General features: G+C 42.5%; 1 protein-coding gene across 4 annotated transcripts; it reads right to left on the bottom strand.

Moving 5' to 3' along the window:
- Nucleotides 1–1705: 1705 nt before the first annotated feature.
- LOC307039878 (ubiquitin carboxyl-terminal hydrolase 37-like) lies at nt 1706–15799 on the bottom strand. Of its 4 annotated transcripts, none has more exons than XM_079682310.1 (15): nt 15292–15798; nt 6174–6282; nt 4938–5040; nt 4791–4840; nt 4371–4463; nt 4057–4125; nt 3831–3962; nt 3617–3740; nt 3373–3524; nt 3160–3259; nt 2992–3068; nt 2748–2856; nt 2369–2429; nt 2028–2185; nt 1706–1941 (listed from the first exon to the last, which is right to left on the bottom strand). In XM_079682310.1, the coding sequence occupies exons 7-15, from the start codon at nt 3932–3934 to the stop codon at nt 1936–1938; spliced, it is 891 nt and encodes a 296-aa protein (XP_079538436.1). In that variant the 5' UTR covers nt 3935–3962; nt 4057–4125; nt 4371–4463; nt 4791–4840; nt 4938–5040; nt 6174–6282; nt 15292–15798; the 3' UTR covers nt 1706–1935. The 4 variants fall into 4 exon arrangements, with proteins under 4 accessions (XP_079538436.1, XP_079538435.1, XP_079538438.1 ...); XM_079682309.1 differs by having other exon boundaries at nt 15297–15798; XM_079682312.1 differs by lacking the exon at nt 4371–4463 and having other exon boundaries at nt 15297–15799.
- Nucleotides 15800–16043: the final 244 nt, after the last annotated feature.

Here is a 16043-nt window from a genome sequence, read left to right as displayed (position 1 = left end):
GATAGATCTGCAAACAGCATACCTGACAATACATTTCCATGTGGTAAAGGAGTGTCGATACGTCACACAATTTTCAGAGGTGGGAGAATAACTCATAACTCATATATTATACTTTAGTAGAAGAAACAAAGTGTAGGAATACTCTGTTACGAGTAAAAGTCCTGCATTCAAAATGTTACTCAAGTAAAAGTTAAAAAGTATTAGCATCAAAATATAATTAAAGTAAAAGTAAAGTAAAAGTAATCATTATGCAGATTTGCCCATTTCAGAATAATATATATATAATATGTTTTGATTATAATTATTGATGTATTAGATTGTTATCAAAGCTGGTAAAGGTGCAGCTATAATTTTAATAACTTTGTACTGTATACTGCAAGGTAGCTTGAATTGACTCCTTACAGGTGTAACTAAAGTCTGATTTAACCCATAAGGACCCACGGTGACACAGGTGTCACATTTAAATGTTCTGGAAAGTTCCTTATACAGCTTTAGTGAAGTCCCTATAGTGACACACACTGAACAGTCTGGTGGGTCATGGGCCAGGTCATTTGATGTTGTGTTCCCATAACAACATGTCCATGTGCCAGGCTAACAAATGTGACAGAACTAGCTACATTTCAAAAGCGTGTTGCTGTTGTTGTTGTTGTTGTTGCTAAAGGTAAAATTCAAGCCATTTAAGAATTAAAATGCTTACATAACATGTCCTTTACATTACATTTAACCTGTTGTGGAAACATTTCTTGATCAAATTGATATGAAACAAATGAAATAAACATCGCTGTGACCCTGGTGTCACATCGGGACTTTAACCCTAAACTTTCACAGTAAACCCGAGTGACATATATGCACAATTAGAAATATGATCATTATCTGCTCAGTTAATTTAGCTGATTCAATTATATTTAGTCAATATATTCTTTATTCTTCAATTCAAAAAAAAATGTCAAACTAATTTAATCATCCTCATTAATTAAGTTATAAATAAGAGTTACTTTATCATTAAAGCCCAATGTGACATATATGTCATTTTTCAGATATTTGACACTAGGGGGGGGGTTACTTGTGAGAAATGTGTTCTCTATTTAGTCCCAAAAGTAGAAATGGGTCCGGGTTCTTATTTAAGTGTAGATTATATTTCACATTATTAATCCAAATCTACAAAGTAACTAAAGGTACAAAATAAATGTAGTGGAGTAAAAGTACACTATTTAACTCTGAATTTTAGTGGAGTAGAAGTACAAATTGAAATACTAAGTAAAGTACAAGTACCTCAAAATTAAACTTAAATAGTAAATGAGTAAATCAATATGAAGAATACTCAATAAATACATAAAATATATACCAATCTTCTAAAAAAAGAAGCAGATTGACATAAAATACTATAAACATTACAAAAGTGTGCAAAGTAGCTGCAGTTTTTTAAAATTAAGATTTCAATTGAAATCTAATGAGGTAGTTTGACTATAATATGTAAACATGTTCAAATTATTCAGGGTTATTGAAATTATGATGACATTTATCGTTTTTAAAGTACATTTTTCACACTGTTCAATAAGAGGATGATTATGCATTAAATAAACAACACTGTCATGTAACACTGCCTGTAAATAAACATTAGTAAGTGTGACCCTCAAGTTATAGAACCATTTGAGTACTTGTGCAAAAACCTTTGACTTAAAAACAGAAAAAAGCAATTCTTCCATGCAGGGAGATCAGGTTTAATTTCTTAAGTTCAACACAGAGAGCTAGCCAAATGCTAACAGTAAATATCACAGTGATGCAGAGAGGAGTGGAGTCTCTTCTGTCCAGTGACTGTGTGGTGACTGTGGCAAGGAAAAAACTCCCTCTGTGAGGAAGAAACCTTGAAAAGAACCTTTCTCTCTGGGGGGGGGGGCAACCTCCTGTGGGCGGGATCACCTGCTGGACCACCTCCTATTCCTGAGAAAAATCCCCCACAGTTAATACCCTGATGTGTTCTATCTCCTGGACCTCAGTGAAGGTTGTGGTCAGTGCTGTTTTCTTACCTGTCTTTTGTGAAACAGGATGTAGGCCGTCTGCTTCCGCTGCTCACACACAGATCCTCCAGTTGTTCCAGAGATTTCCGCGTCATTGAAGGTGAGCCAGTGGTCGGATGGTTCGTCGGGATGGTCGTCTGGATGAACCCCGTCACAGATGTAGTGTCCTAAAGAGAGAGATCGTTGTTAAAATATTAAGATGCAGCTGCAACAGAAACGTTGATTAAGTGTTTATTAAAATCATAAAAGCTACTATATTTGCTCTCCTATTTTCCAAGTTATATAGAATATCTTTCTACTGACAACGAAACTCAAGGTCCCATCGAGCCTCCTGTGGTTGATTATCTTACCTGCTTCTCCACAGTTGCCTAGATGGCTGACGATGCTGACTAGACTGTAGCAGGCGTCATCCTGAAAAGAAACATAGAGTTAGCTTCCCACACACACACACACACACACACACACACACACACACACACACACACACACACACACACACACACACACACACACACACACACACACACACACACACACACACACACACACACACACACACACACACACACACACACACACACACACACACACACACACACACACACACACACACACACACACACACACACACACACACACACACACACACAGCAGCAGCAAACACACATACAATGATTTTCAAATTTGCCGATGCTTCTGTGTGTTCTCAGGTGAGTTTAGTTTCTTTACCTCTTTGCTGGACACCAACAGTTCTCTCTCAAGCTTGATGGAGTCTTGCACCTTCCTCAACTTGTAGGAGGAGGTGAAGCAGAAGCGCTTCAGGTGCAAGATGAGCACTCTGCAGACAAAAAGAGGATGGTTAAAGAATGATCACCGTGTTTTTTAAAAATATTTGTAATTATGAACACCTTTTAGGATTGGTGGGGCACAGTTTGGGATAGGTGATTTTTCATGATGATATAATATCACTCACTTTGGCAGGGTCTTAAAGTAAGATTTCTGGCAGGAGGTTCTTCCTCCACACTCACACTTGTACTCCAACATAGTTTCCTACAGGACACAAACAAAAGGTGTTAAACACTGCCACAAACAGAACCTGTGTATGTGTTCAGGCTGTGAGGATGTGACAGGTGGATCTTACCTTGTGGTACTCCTGAATCATGTCCTCAACACAGCCTCCAGGAACCAGATCCAGGGAAAGGTTGGTTAACACTTCCTGCCTTCTTGACTGGGTCCCACAACTGCACAAAAAAAGAACATCACATGTAAAAATACATCCAAAGAGATCAAGACATAACCTCCTCCGGCGTTTCTTAGGTGAAAATGATTTAATGTTTTTTCTGTAAGGTTTTACCTCTTGCATGTCCTGATGTTCTCCACCCTGAACACCAGGTTACTTTCCACAGGGCAGGTGTAGCCTGTTCCCATGTAAGCTGCGATGTCTTGCAGGAGGGGGGAGAGTGTCCAAATCTGGTTCAGGATCGAGGTCAGGAACTCATGAGCATCCTGTCAGATCCCGGAAACCCACAGAGTTTATAAGCAGAGGAGAAACATTAAAGAGGAGGTGAAATAATGAAACATGAAACCAGCTGACGCACATTTTGTTCGCAGCCGCGGAATTCTGGTGCCTTCACAGAGATCTCTTCCTTGAATGACTGCAGGAGGCGCATTTTACTGTAGGAGTCTGTGGATGTGCGGGCGTCTCTGATCCTCATGAACTTTCTGCAGAGCGAGAAAGAGAAGAGTTAGATCTAGTATTACACTTTCTGCTACAGGTTTGTGTGTGTGTGTTTGTGTGTGAAGTTACTATACCTTATCAGTTGGGCATCAAAAGCTGAACACCAGACCTGCTTCTGACGCTGGAAGTCTTTGACAAAGTTCTCTAGCGTCAGGAGGCTCTGCAGGCTGGAGTTCATGTAACAAGTCTGTCCAATGTTGGGAAATCTTTAACAAATAAAAAACAACAACAGTCAACATCATCACTTCTTCTCTGACCAATTACGAACTGGAACTAATTTTTGACGGAGTTATTACCTACCCGAACCAGCTGATGGTTGAGGTTTTAGCCTTTACACAATCTCCAAAGCCATCTGGAGTGATTAGGGTTCTAGGAGAGGAAAAAGGCAAACACGCGGTCGATGGATACAGTATGACAAGATGCTGTGAGAGCTCAGAGTAAAGTGTCTTTATCTATACAAAGCTGAATAATGTTAAAGCAAATCAACAATCAGGGAGAAGAATGAGTAAAAACATCTTGCATGTTTACAGAAGGAAAAATGAGTTATGGTCCTATAAAGTAAATCCTTAGGAATCTAAGATCTTAATTTGGAGTGTATTCATTTTTACACTCACTTAAATTCTTCATACAACTCTTCATCCTGAACAAACGGCACCACCTCATCCTGGTGATAAAACAAGCTTGATTCTTGTTGAGCTTCTCGACTGCTGCTCGAAGAAAAAAACAGTTGTTCAAGTGATGTCTTTTTTTTATTCATTAATGGCACAATACAGTAAGTGAAGAAAGATAAATATTCAAATGCCCTTTGATACAAAGTCCCTGCCAGATTAAATCTAAACCAGGTGAGATTGACCTCATTTTTACTCATGAACTGAACTAATGATCAATCATATTTCCAAGTGACATGAAAATGAGTCTCTTTAACTTAACTTAAAGTAAGAAAGATGATATAATGTTGAAGACAGACAGGCAATAGTTTACTTTTGTTTTGTTCCTGAGGGACAGTGAAAGCAGCATGAAGTCATTATCTTTACCTTCTCTTTACTACGCTGGTCTCAGTAGATGTAGCGACTTGACGTCTTCTCTGTTAGAGGAAAAACACAACTTCAGCATCGTTTGTACTCTCATTAACCCTAACCCTCTGGTAAGTGTTAAGTTCTGGCTGTGTTCGTGAAACATACCTTGCAAAATCTACACCACAACAACAGCCTATTCCACCAACGTGTATTCTTGCCTGTCCCTTGTGACTTTGAAGATGTGTCCTTAAAGGCGGTGACACACGATCTAGAGAGAAAAATGGTTGTTAATTTCATTGTAAACTTAGTACTTGTTCAACAAAATCAAAAAATAGATAAGAGATAAATATGAAGGGTCCCGAGCCCCATGTTTTAAAAGCTGTGCTCTCAGGCATTCCTTAGTAAAAATGTTCAATTAATAAAATCAGAAAAATATGACGTTGAAAGAATAGTTTTACAAGTTAAATCACTTACAACTAAAAAAAATCTGTTAGGAAACTAAAAAGGTTGCTAATAAAACTGAGAGTGTGTATAACTAATTAGTTAAGACACAATTCAATTAACTATTTTCTATTTACCTCCTACGTGAACAAACATTATCATTTGCATGTTTTTGTACCCCAAACATCTTGGTAATTGATTTGAACACTTTTTTTAACTGGAAGTTAAAATTAAGTCTCCTCACTCTGCTGTTCAAAAGCTGAACTGAACCTAAGTGAACTGTAGGCAGAGGCTTCTAGAGTTCTAGAATGTAAGAATGTTTCATGTTATAAAGCACATTCCATAACTAACACACTTAGAACACAATATAATTCTTAGTGTCATGGAGAAAAATAAAGACACAAAATGTGTCTTAGATACAAAACATCAAAATACAGGAAAAGAACATATCTCATCAATACAAAAGTCATTACATGTATATGTATGTAGCATACTGAATGGTATACATGCATATAATTACATATATGCACATTGTGTGTGAATATAAATAAAATGTCTTACTCCTAAATACCATGACAATATTTAGAAATATCTTTCCAAACTTAATTTTCCATCTCTTTAAAAGCATACTCTATCTTTTTTATTCCTTATAAACTATGTATATAAAAATAAATATGATTATAGTTGTTTAGCTGTAGCTATATCTTGAACAACAACCACCAGCTAGACACCAATAGCTAGACACCGACATTTCTTCACCTGCACGTTAAGTTAAGAATATACTTAAGGTACATATGTACAATTGACATTATCTGAGTTAATTGAAGGTGTTTTTATTTGTGTTTCACTGTAATAGGTTAGCCCCACTACCCCTGTTTTGCCATATAGGCTCAACATGTCATGAAAAGACAGACAGATGTGCGATCATCAAGTAAAATACAAATTCAAAATGATCCTTACCAAGTGTTGAATTCAGAGTCTGCCTGTTGAGGATGTCATAGTGGTGCTCTCCATGAAAACAGTATTACCAATATAGAGTAGCGAAGTCACGCCCATCTATCCATGGGACCTTATTTCGGAAAAATAATGAATTGAAGTCAATGGAGAGAGAAAATGTATCTTTCGATCCCGTTTGAATTGTGCCATGAATTACAAATATGTTTGTCAATCTTAAAAAATCATTCCCATGTCAAAAAAGTCACAGTTTGTTGTAAAACTGTTGAAATATAAGACTATGAAAAATACGCAACTAGAAAGACTACAAATCCCAGAGTCGCGTAAGTGATGTCATAATTGTTTTCCTCCACTAAAGAGATAGCTAAGATCAGCGCCATATAGATAGAATCTATCTATATGGCGGGGCATGTTGAGAGCTGTACATACGAAAAAGGGGAGTTAGTCGATAGAATCTATCTATATGGCGCTGGCTAAGATAAGATAACTGTAACAAGATGCCTGTGTGCTTAGTACCAGGTTGTTATCATACCAGCAATGGGTCTTGCTCGTTCTTTCGCTTCCCGTCTGATGAAAGGACCAAGAGTGGCTGGATCAAGTTAGCTACCTAGCTAGTAGCTAGCACGTTAGTTAGCATTACAGCCTTGTCATTTTTATTAGCCTTAATATGAAGTAACATCAAGTAACCCAAAGTGTTAAACAGTAAGAGTATTAGTCATATTTCGTGAACCCTTTGAAGAGTACTGTCACCGGTGTGATCATTCTATAATACACAATTTAAGCCCGGGGGAGAAATGCTAACGCTAACGCTAGCATCGGCGATCGCCGATCTTTTCTACTTCATGCTATCTGCACAAATGGTTGACATTAAACATTAAAAAGACCAGGCAGTTCAGAGAGAATCAAAGGAAGGCAAACAGGCAGCTTTGCATGACATTCTTCTGGACGTGTTTCATTGTGGTAATACTAGTGAGGGTAGTCAATCGTTTTGTTGACAAGCCAGTAGTGACGCCATCTTGGTGACGTGTGTTGTTCTGCGAGACCAGAGATGTAGTTCATTGAGCGTTTCACACAAACAAATGTCTTACTTCTATGGTTACTTCACAGTTTTACGACACATTTTTGTTTTTTTTTACTTACAAAATTATCTTTTAAATTGACAAACATCTGTGTAATTCGTGGCACAATTCAAACGGGATCACATTACACATATGATGTTTGTCAATTTAAAAGATAATTTTGCAAGTCAACATTTTTTAAATGTGTCGTAAAACTGTGAAGTTACACATTTCTTTGTGTGAAGCGCTCAAAGAACTACAACTCTGGTCTTGCACACGTCACCAACACCAAGATGGCCGTCACGTTGGTACATTTCACCTCTTTCTTTCAGAATGAGGCGAAAAGTATTAAAAGAGGTGAAAATCACTACAAGTCTGGGCATGTTGAGAGCTGTACATACGAAAAAGGGGAGATAGTCGGTTCCGTAAGAGCCAGCATGCGGGACCGGATTTACAAGGTCTCGGTGAGTAACACGAGTGTAATGTGTAATGTTAATGTCAGCTAGCTAACATTAGCTAACAAGGTACACTCTCGTGTTTTGTTTTAGTTGAGAACGAGCAAGAGGTACTATTACTGGTATGAGAACAACCTGGTACAAAGCACACAGGCATCTAGTTAAAGTAAGTAAGTACAGTAAGTAAATGTATTTTTATCTATCTGGAGGGAATACATCAGTTATGACAGCACTTACGCGACTCTGGGATTTGTAGTCTTTCTAGTTGCATATTTTTCATAGTCTTATATTTCAACAGTTTTAAGACAAACTTTGAATTTTTTGACATGGAAATGATTTTTTAAGATTGACAAACAACATATGTGTAATTCATGGCACAATTCAAACGGGATCAAAAGATACGTTTTCTCTCTCCATTGACTTCAATGTATTATGTTTTTCGGAATAAGGTCCCATGATGCGGAAGTAAGTGGGCGTGACTTCGCCACTCTATAGGAAACATCAGCCAAAAATATGATTTGTCACAGCAGGAAAAGCACACGTTTTACTGGTGACAATAATGACGGCTCTGCTCTATTCAAATGTCCTGAGTAGGCCATGACAGGGTGACAGTGAACCAGCATGAATAATGCCAAGAATGGAGGCTGAATGCAATTTACCCATCATAAATCTCATTATTTACACTGTTGATTGTGTCCTACATATCAAACTATTTTTTTAAAGAAATCACGCAGATTTTATTTTTTTGAAAAAAGTATGAGAAATGTGGTCTAGTCTTTTCATTTCTAAGAGTCAGGCAGTGTCATTTATAGGTATCTGATTTGAGTAAAAGATTATACTTAACAAGACAAGTGTGAAATCATCAGTTTAAATTAGGGCCGGGACTTTAACGCGTTAATTAAGATGAATTAATTAAACAAAAATTAACACATTTTAATCGCACTTATTTTTGCACCGCGGAAAGTTTCTCACTGGATGAGTTTCAGGAGTACCGATTATACTGGAGCACCAACTAACGTTCATGACTTCAGACAACAACAAACCACAGTGAACAATTGTCAAACATGAACGAAGAAGCTGATGAGACCGCTTTGGTTGGCCCCGTGAATGGGACATTTTGTTTAAAAAAACGGACGGATGGAAGCGTCAATAAGAGCACGGTTGTTTGCAAATTATGCAAAAAGGAATTCGCATATCACCGCAGCACATCAAGCCTCAAGTATCACCTCAATGCAAAACATATAGCAGCTAGCGTGGAAGCTAGCGTGGACGTTAGCCCGACTCGGAGTACAAGGACCCACACCCAATTCGCGTTGATCAAACAGTGGCCTATGCAACAGAGAGATTTTATTTTTCATCAGGATATTGGAAGAATAGGAGGGATTGAGGTCAATCACTGGCACTTTTTTATTTTATTTTAAATGGTACACTTTATGTTGAACTATTTATTACGTTGTTGGTGCAACTGGCACTTTATGTTGAACTGTTCATTGTTTTGGCCAAGGTTATTGAGAGAGTTGGACTGAAATTGATTAGATTTTTTAAATCAACTGTTGGTAAATCAACAAAGTCTGTTATGGCCTCTGAAGCAACAGAGAGATGTTTTCTAATAGTCAGGGTTTCCAATGTTCTGAATGTACTTGAAAGTATTGTGTTTTACTTAAAAAACTAAGTGTTATAGTTTACAGAAGGTCTACCTACCTATAGGCTACCTGGATCTCTGAAATGTACTATATTCCTAAATATGCTATTGCTACACTTTATGGCAAAAATTGCACTTTTCTGTTGGTCTTGGTTAAGTACCACCTTGAAAAAAATAAACAATGTTTTGTTGCTTAAGCTTATGTATTCAGTCATTATTCAATGGTATACTAAAATCCATCCTCTCTGAAGAACCAGCACCTTACCGTGGTAGAGAGGTTTGTGTGCCCTGATGAACCTGGGGGCTGTGTTGTCTGGAACCTTGTGTTCCTGGTAGGGTCTCCCATGGCAAATTGGTCTCAGGCAAGGGGCCAGACTAAGATTGGTTCACAAGACCTCATGAAAGACGACACACGAAGTGAGGATACCTGGCCCGGAGGAAGCCCGGGGTCCCCTTCTGGAGCCAGGCCCAGAAGGAGGACTCGTCGGCGAGCGTCTGGTGGCCGGGCTTGCCACGGAGCCCGGCCGGGCAATGCCCGAAAAGGCGACGTGGGCAACACCTCCGCTTCTCCGTCCCGCGGGACCACCACCTACGGGAAACAGCGATGGGGTCGGGTGCGCTGCCAGAAGGGTGGCAGTGAAGGTAGAGGGTCTCGACGGACCAGACCCGGGCGACAGAAGCTGGCTTTGGGGACGTGGAACGTCACCTCTCTGGGGCGGAAGGAGTCGGAGCTTGTGCGGGAGGTGGAGCGTTACCAGTTGGATCTGGTTGGGCTTACCTCTACGCACAGCGTCGGCTCTGGAACCTTACTTCTGGATAGGGGTTGGACTCTATTCTTCTCCGGAGTTGCTCAAGGTGTGAGGCGCCGGGCGGGTGTGGGGATACTCACAAGTCCCCGGTTGGGTGCTTCGTTGTTGGAGTCTACCCCAGTGGACGAGAGGGTTGCCTCCCTACGCCTGCGGGTTATTGGGGGGAAAACTCTGACTGTTGTGTGTGCTTATGCACCCAACAGCAGTTCAGAGTATACGGCCTTCTTGGAGACCCTGGAAAGAGTCCTGTATGGGGCTCCTGAAGGGGACTCTTTAATCTTGCTGGGAGACTTCAACGCACATGTGGGCAATGATGGAGACACTTGGAGGGGAGTGATTGGGAGGAACGGCCCCCCTGATCTGAACCGGAGTGGTGGTTTGTTACTGGACTTCTGTGCTAGTCATGGATTGGCCATAACAAACACCATGTTCGAACATAAGGATGCTCATAATTGTACGTGGTACCAGAGCACCCTAGGCAGAAGGTCCATGATCGATTTTGTTATCGTATCATCGGACCTGAGGCCGTATGTTTTGGACACTCGGGTAAAGAGAGGGGCGGAGTTGTCAACTGATCACCATCTGGTGGTGAGTTGGGGTCGAGTTGCGGGGGAAGCCTCTGGATAGACCTGGTAAGCCCAAACGTGTAGTTCGGGTGAACTGGGAACGTCTGGAGGAGGCCCAAGTTCAGGAGGCCTTCAACTCGCACCTCCGGCGGAGCTTTTCGGGCATTCCTGTGGAGGTTGGGGACATTGAACCAGAGTGGTCGGTGTTCAAAGCCTCTATTGCTGAAGCCGCGGCGGGGAGCTGTGGTCTCAAGGTCCTAGGTGCCTCAAGGGGCGGTAACCCTCGAACCTCCTGGTGGACACCGGTGGTCAGGGAAGCCGTCCGACTGAAGAAGGAGGCCTTCAGGGATTTGTTATCCCGGGGGACTCCCGAGGCAGTTGCAAGGTACCGACAGGCCCGAAGGGCAGCAGCCTCAGCCGTGGCCGAGGCGAAGCAGCGGGTGTGGGAGAAGTTCGGAGAAGACATGGAAAAAGACTTTCGGGCGGCACCAAAGTTGTTCTGGAAAACTGTCCGACACCTCAGGAGGGGGAAGCAGGGAACCATCCAAGCTGTGTACAGTAAGGATGGGACGTTGTTGACCTCAACTGATGGAGTGTTAGGGCGTTGGAAGGAGCACTTTGAGGAACTCCTGAACCCGACAACTCCGCCCTCTATGTTAGAGGCAGAGCTGGAGTATGACGGGGGATCGACACCAATATCCCGGGGGGAGGTCACTGAGGTCGTCAAACAACTTCACAGTGGCAAAGCCCCGGGGGTGGATGAGATCCGCCCAGAAATGCTGAAGGCTCTGGGTGTTGAGGGACTGTCATGGTTGACACGTCTCATCAACGTTGCGTAGAAGTCGGAAACAGTACCGAAGGAGTGGCAGACCGGGGTGGTGGTTCCCCTTTTCAAAAAGGGGGATCAGAGGGTGTGTGCCAATTACAGAGGCATCACACTACTCAGCCTCCCCGGGAAAGTTTACTCTAAGGTACTCGAAAGGAGGGTCAGGCCGATTGTCGAACCTCAGATTGAGGAGGAACAATGCGGATTCCGTCCTGGTCGTGGAACGACGGATCAGCTTTTTACTATCGCAAGGATCCTGGAGGGGGCCTGCGAGTACGCTCATCCAGTCTACATGTGTTTTGTAGACTTGGAGAAGGCGTATGACCGGGTTCCCAGGGAGTCACTGTGGGAGGTGCTGCGGGAGTATGGGGTGAGGGGGTCTCTACTCAGGGCCATCCAATCTCTGTACTCCCAAAGCGAGAGCTGTGTCCGGGTCCTCGGCAGTAAGTCGGACCCATTTCAGGTGAGGGTTGGCCTCCGCCAGGGCTGCGCTTTGTCACCAATCCTGTTTGTAACATACATGGATCGGATTTTGAGGCGTAGTCGTGGGGGAGGGGGTCTGCAGTTCGGTGGACTAAGGATTGCACCACTGCTTTTTGCAGATGTGGTTCTGATGGCTTCATCGGTCTGCGACCTTCAGCACTCACTGGATCGGTTCGCAACCGAGTGTGAAGCAGCTGGGATGAGGATCAGCACCTCCAAATCTGAGGCCATGGTTCTCAGCAGGAAACCGATGGACTGTCCACTCCAAGTAGGGAATGAGTCCTTACCCCAAGTGAAGGAGTTCAAGTATCTCGGGGTCTTGTTCTCGAGTGAGGGAACAATGGAGCGTGAGATGGGTCGGAGAATCGGAGCAGCGGGAGCGGTACTGCAGTCTCTTTACCGCACCGTTGTGACGAAAAGGGAGCTGAGCAAGAAGGCAAAGCTCTCTGTCTACCGGGCCATTTTCGTGCCTACCCTCACCTATGGTCATGAAGGATGGGTCATGACAGAAAGAACGAGATCGCGGGTGCAAGCGGCCGAGATGGGTTTTCTCCGCAGGGTGGCTGGTGTCTCCCTTAGGGATAAGGTGAGAAGTTCGGTCATCCGGGAGGGACTCGGAGTTGAACCGCTCCTCCTTCGCGTCGAAAGGAGCCAGTTGAGGTGGTTCGGGCACCTAGTTAGGATGCCACCTGGGCGCCTCCCTAGGGAGGTGTTCCAGGCACGTCCAGCTGGGAAGAGACCAAGGGGTAGACCTAGAACCAGATGGAGGGGTTATATCTCTTCTCTGGCCTGGGAGCGCCTTGGGATCCTCCAGTCAGAGCTGGTTGATGTGGCCAGGGAAAAGAAAGTTTGGGGCTCTCTGCTGGAACTGCTACCTCCGCGACCCGACTACGGATAAGCGGGAGAAGATGGATGGATGGATGGACTAAAATCCATGTGAAAGAAATTGCTTCTCACTGTTCTCAGGTCAAATATGTATATGTGATTAAGAATGCGATTAATTTCGATTAATTAATTACAAAGCCTCTAATTAATTAGATTAATTTTTTTAATCGAGTCCCGGCCCTAGTTTAAATCATAAAAGCTATTGGAGCCTCGGCGCGCACCTACCAGTGTAAGCGCCACAGTTTCGCCGCTGCGAGGCTCAGGGCCGGACTGGGACAATAAGTCAGGCTGGGAATTATACACCCAGCCAGGCCACTACCAGTTTTCTTTTGTGCCGTTTTCTTGGATTTATTTGTCAATATTTACAGCGTTGCTGCCCATAGTGATAGCCCTAAACTTTAAATCTACTACCCCAGAATAAACATATGGACATACGTTACTATTTAAAAAAAATGTGCAAATCTATTTAGGAACCTATCCATGTGTACTAGAGATGTTAAGATTCACCGATTCGCATCGGTGCACCGGCATAAACGTTCAAGATGCGAGTGCACCGGTTGAAAGAGTGCACATCGGCTACAGTTTGGGTTGAACCGGGTTGAACTCGCGATGCATCGATTGCGTAGTGTCTTTGCATCGGTAAAAACCGATTCATTCATATAAAATCCCCTCATCTTGTCAACGCTCAGCAGAGACGATCTTTGATATTTGCTTCGCCACTACGGAGGCCGAGAGTCTCAGTTATCAACACACACGGAAGTTGAGGAGAAAGAGAAACACAGCGCACCGAAAAATACCTACAAATCAAACGTTTGGCAACACTTCGGATTGTTCAAGAAAGACGGTGTAAAAGTCCTTTATGCTATATAGTTGACCGCAGGTCATGGAGAGTAATAAGGTATCCGTAGACCTTTGTATGAGGTATCTTTATTACTTAACAGGTCTACAGCCATGATACATAGATCCGTCCTAGATGCGGACTTGCATACACACAGTATCACTCCGCAGCCGCACCCCATCAGTAACGTCCTGATGGTATATGTGCGCGGCACTATTTACTACAGACGGTCAACTTGAAAAATCACTCGCAAATTGTTAACGATGCCGAGCCGCTTTAAAGTACACAAGTAGTTCGAGGAACTTAGCGACGCACATAAAGAGGCGACGTGGGGTCTGCGGCTGAAAAGAGAAACCTGAAAGTTAGACATATGAGTTAAATCACTCAGTGAGGTGTTCTGTCAGAGAGAGTGGTGTTTAGTTTACAGCAGCCTGTGGCCAATAATAATTTAAATGTCTTCCTTACTGTAAGCAGTTATGAAATACCTGTTTGTAAAAGGTTATTTGTATTCTTTATTGTTCATATAGAAACCACTGCTTTCTGCTCACTGGTGAGTTAGCCTATGAATGAGTGTTAAGCACATCAGGCTGGCAGCTGTATGGGCATTGCTCTATGGTAGCTGTTATTTGCACATTGTTAATAATGAGCAATGCATCCTTACATTGTTTAACTGTGAGGTGTTATACAATTGTACTCTGGAGAGCTTTTAAAGGTAAAAAAATAAACGGCATGATGGGATGTGCAGTACCAAATATGTAAAGCACTTTTTTGTTAATGTATGATTTGCTGCATATCAGGAATAAAACAAAAATCCTCTGTCGTACCATATTGAAGTATCATTATTTTTGCATCGTGTTGAATCGTATCGTATCGCCCCGAATCGCATAATGTTGAATCAAATCGTATCGAACTGTATCGCAACAGGGGTGAATCGTATCGTATCGCATCGCCTGGTGTTTCAAATGTATCGTTAATGTATCATATCGTGGCAACGTATCGAGATGCGCATCGCATCGGCCTCAGTGATGGAGATGCACATCCCTAATGTGTACATATTTTAAGTGGTAAGATTTTTTTGTTTAAATGTTGGACTTAAATGCATCAATCTGGTGCACTTTGAGGGGGAAATAAAGAGACTAGACCCATATGAAACAGAACTGTATACATTTAAATAATCATAAAATCATAAGAACATGGCCATAACCAATAACATACCATATCCAATATGAAAAAAAAATGAAACTTGTTTATTTATTTGTTTTTGGTTCATTTATAGTTGTGAGTGTGTCTGGCTCCTGAACCAGCCTCACCCGTCTTCCCCCTCTCCCCCCTGCTCCTCTTGAGGCAGCAGCAAAGACTAGTTTTAGCTCTCAACAAGTTTTTAAAGTTTATCTTACCTTTTTTCACCTAGTTAACTTTTTTTTTTATTATTCATGCATATTTTACGAATCACTCCCCCCTCAAATGGAAATATGTATTTACATAACGGGTGACCAAACCGTTTGAGAACCACAGAGAACTTAGACTAAATTAACTATCTAAACACTCAGAGAGTCCTTTACCTCACCTGAGCTGTAGTTATCAGTCTCTCAGTCCGACAGGAGAGGACTCTCTTCCACCTTGTTGACAGCTCATTATATCCGTTAGCGCCGCTAGCTAGCACCAGATGCTAACAACAACAACACCGGTGCGCGCGCTTTCTCTCTCGCTCGCGCCACACATACACACCCTCCCGAGCTTGAATGACACACAGAGACCAATCGAGGGCATTAGTGTATGATGTGTATGAAAGTGGCCACGTCGGCAGGCCACATCATGTAGACAGCCAGTCACCCTCTGTGAGGCAGAGTCAGACCCACATTTGCGCAGCGTTGCGTTCACAATACATGATACATAAAACAAAAAACAATTCCTCAGGCCAGCAGGCCACTTAACAGGCCAGGCCATCGGGAAACCTCCCGGTCCTCCCGATGGCCAGTCCGGGCCTGTCTACACAGGCGAATCACGCAGGCTGCAGAGGGCCTCAGCTGCTGTGCGCAGTTCTCCACGAAAATTCTCCATGAATCCACATCTGACCAATCACGGCTTTGATACGGCCACTAGTGCAGGTGAAGAGATGTCGGTGAAAAAACCGTTTCAGTCCGGCGCAAGCAAGAGGGAAAAACATTTCAAACAAAACATGAAGAAACTAGAGCATCACTCGAAGGTGGGTTATTGTATGAGTCAAATATACAACTTGCGAATGTTGTATAAGTCAAATTGCCAATTGCCATATTAAAACATCAGCTGCAATTCACGACATGAAGAAGGCAGT

This window comes from Notothenia rossii, assembly GCF_949606895.1.
Source record: "Notothenia rossii genome assembly, chromosome: 5".
Classification (NCBI taxonomy): domain Eukaryota; kingdom Metazoa; phylum Chordata; class Actinopteri; order Perciformes; family Nototheniidae; genus Notothenia; species Notothenia rossii.
The sequence above is the reverse complement of the archived record's forward strand: the minus strand, read 5'-3'. Positions and strand labels throughout refer to the sequence as shown.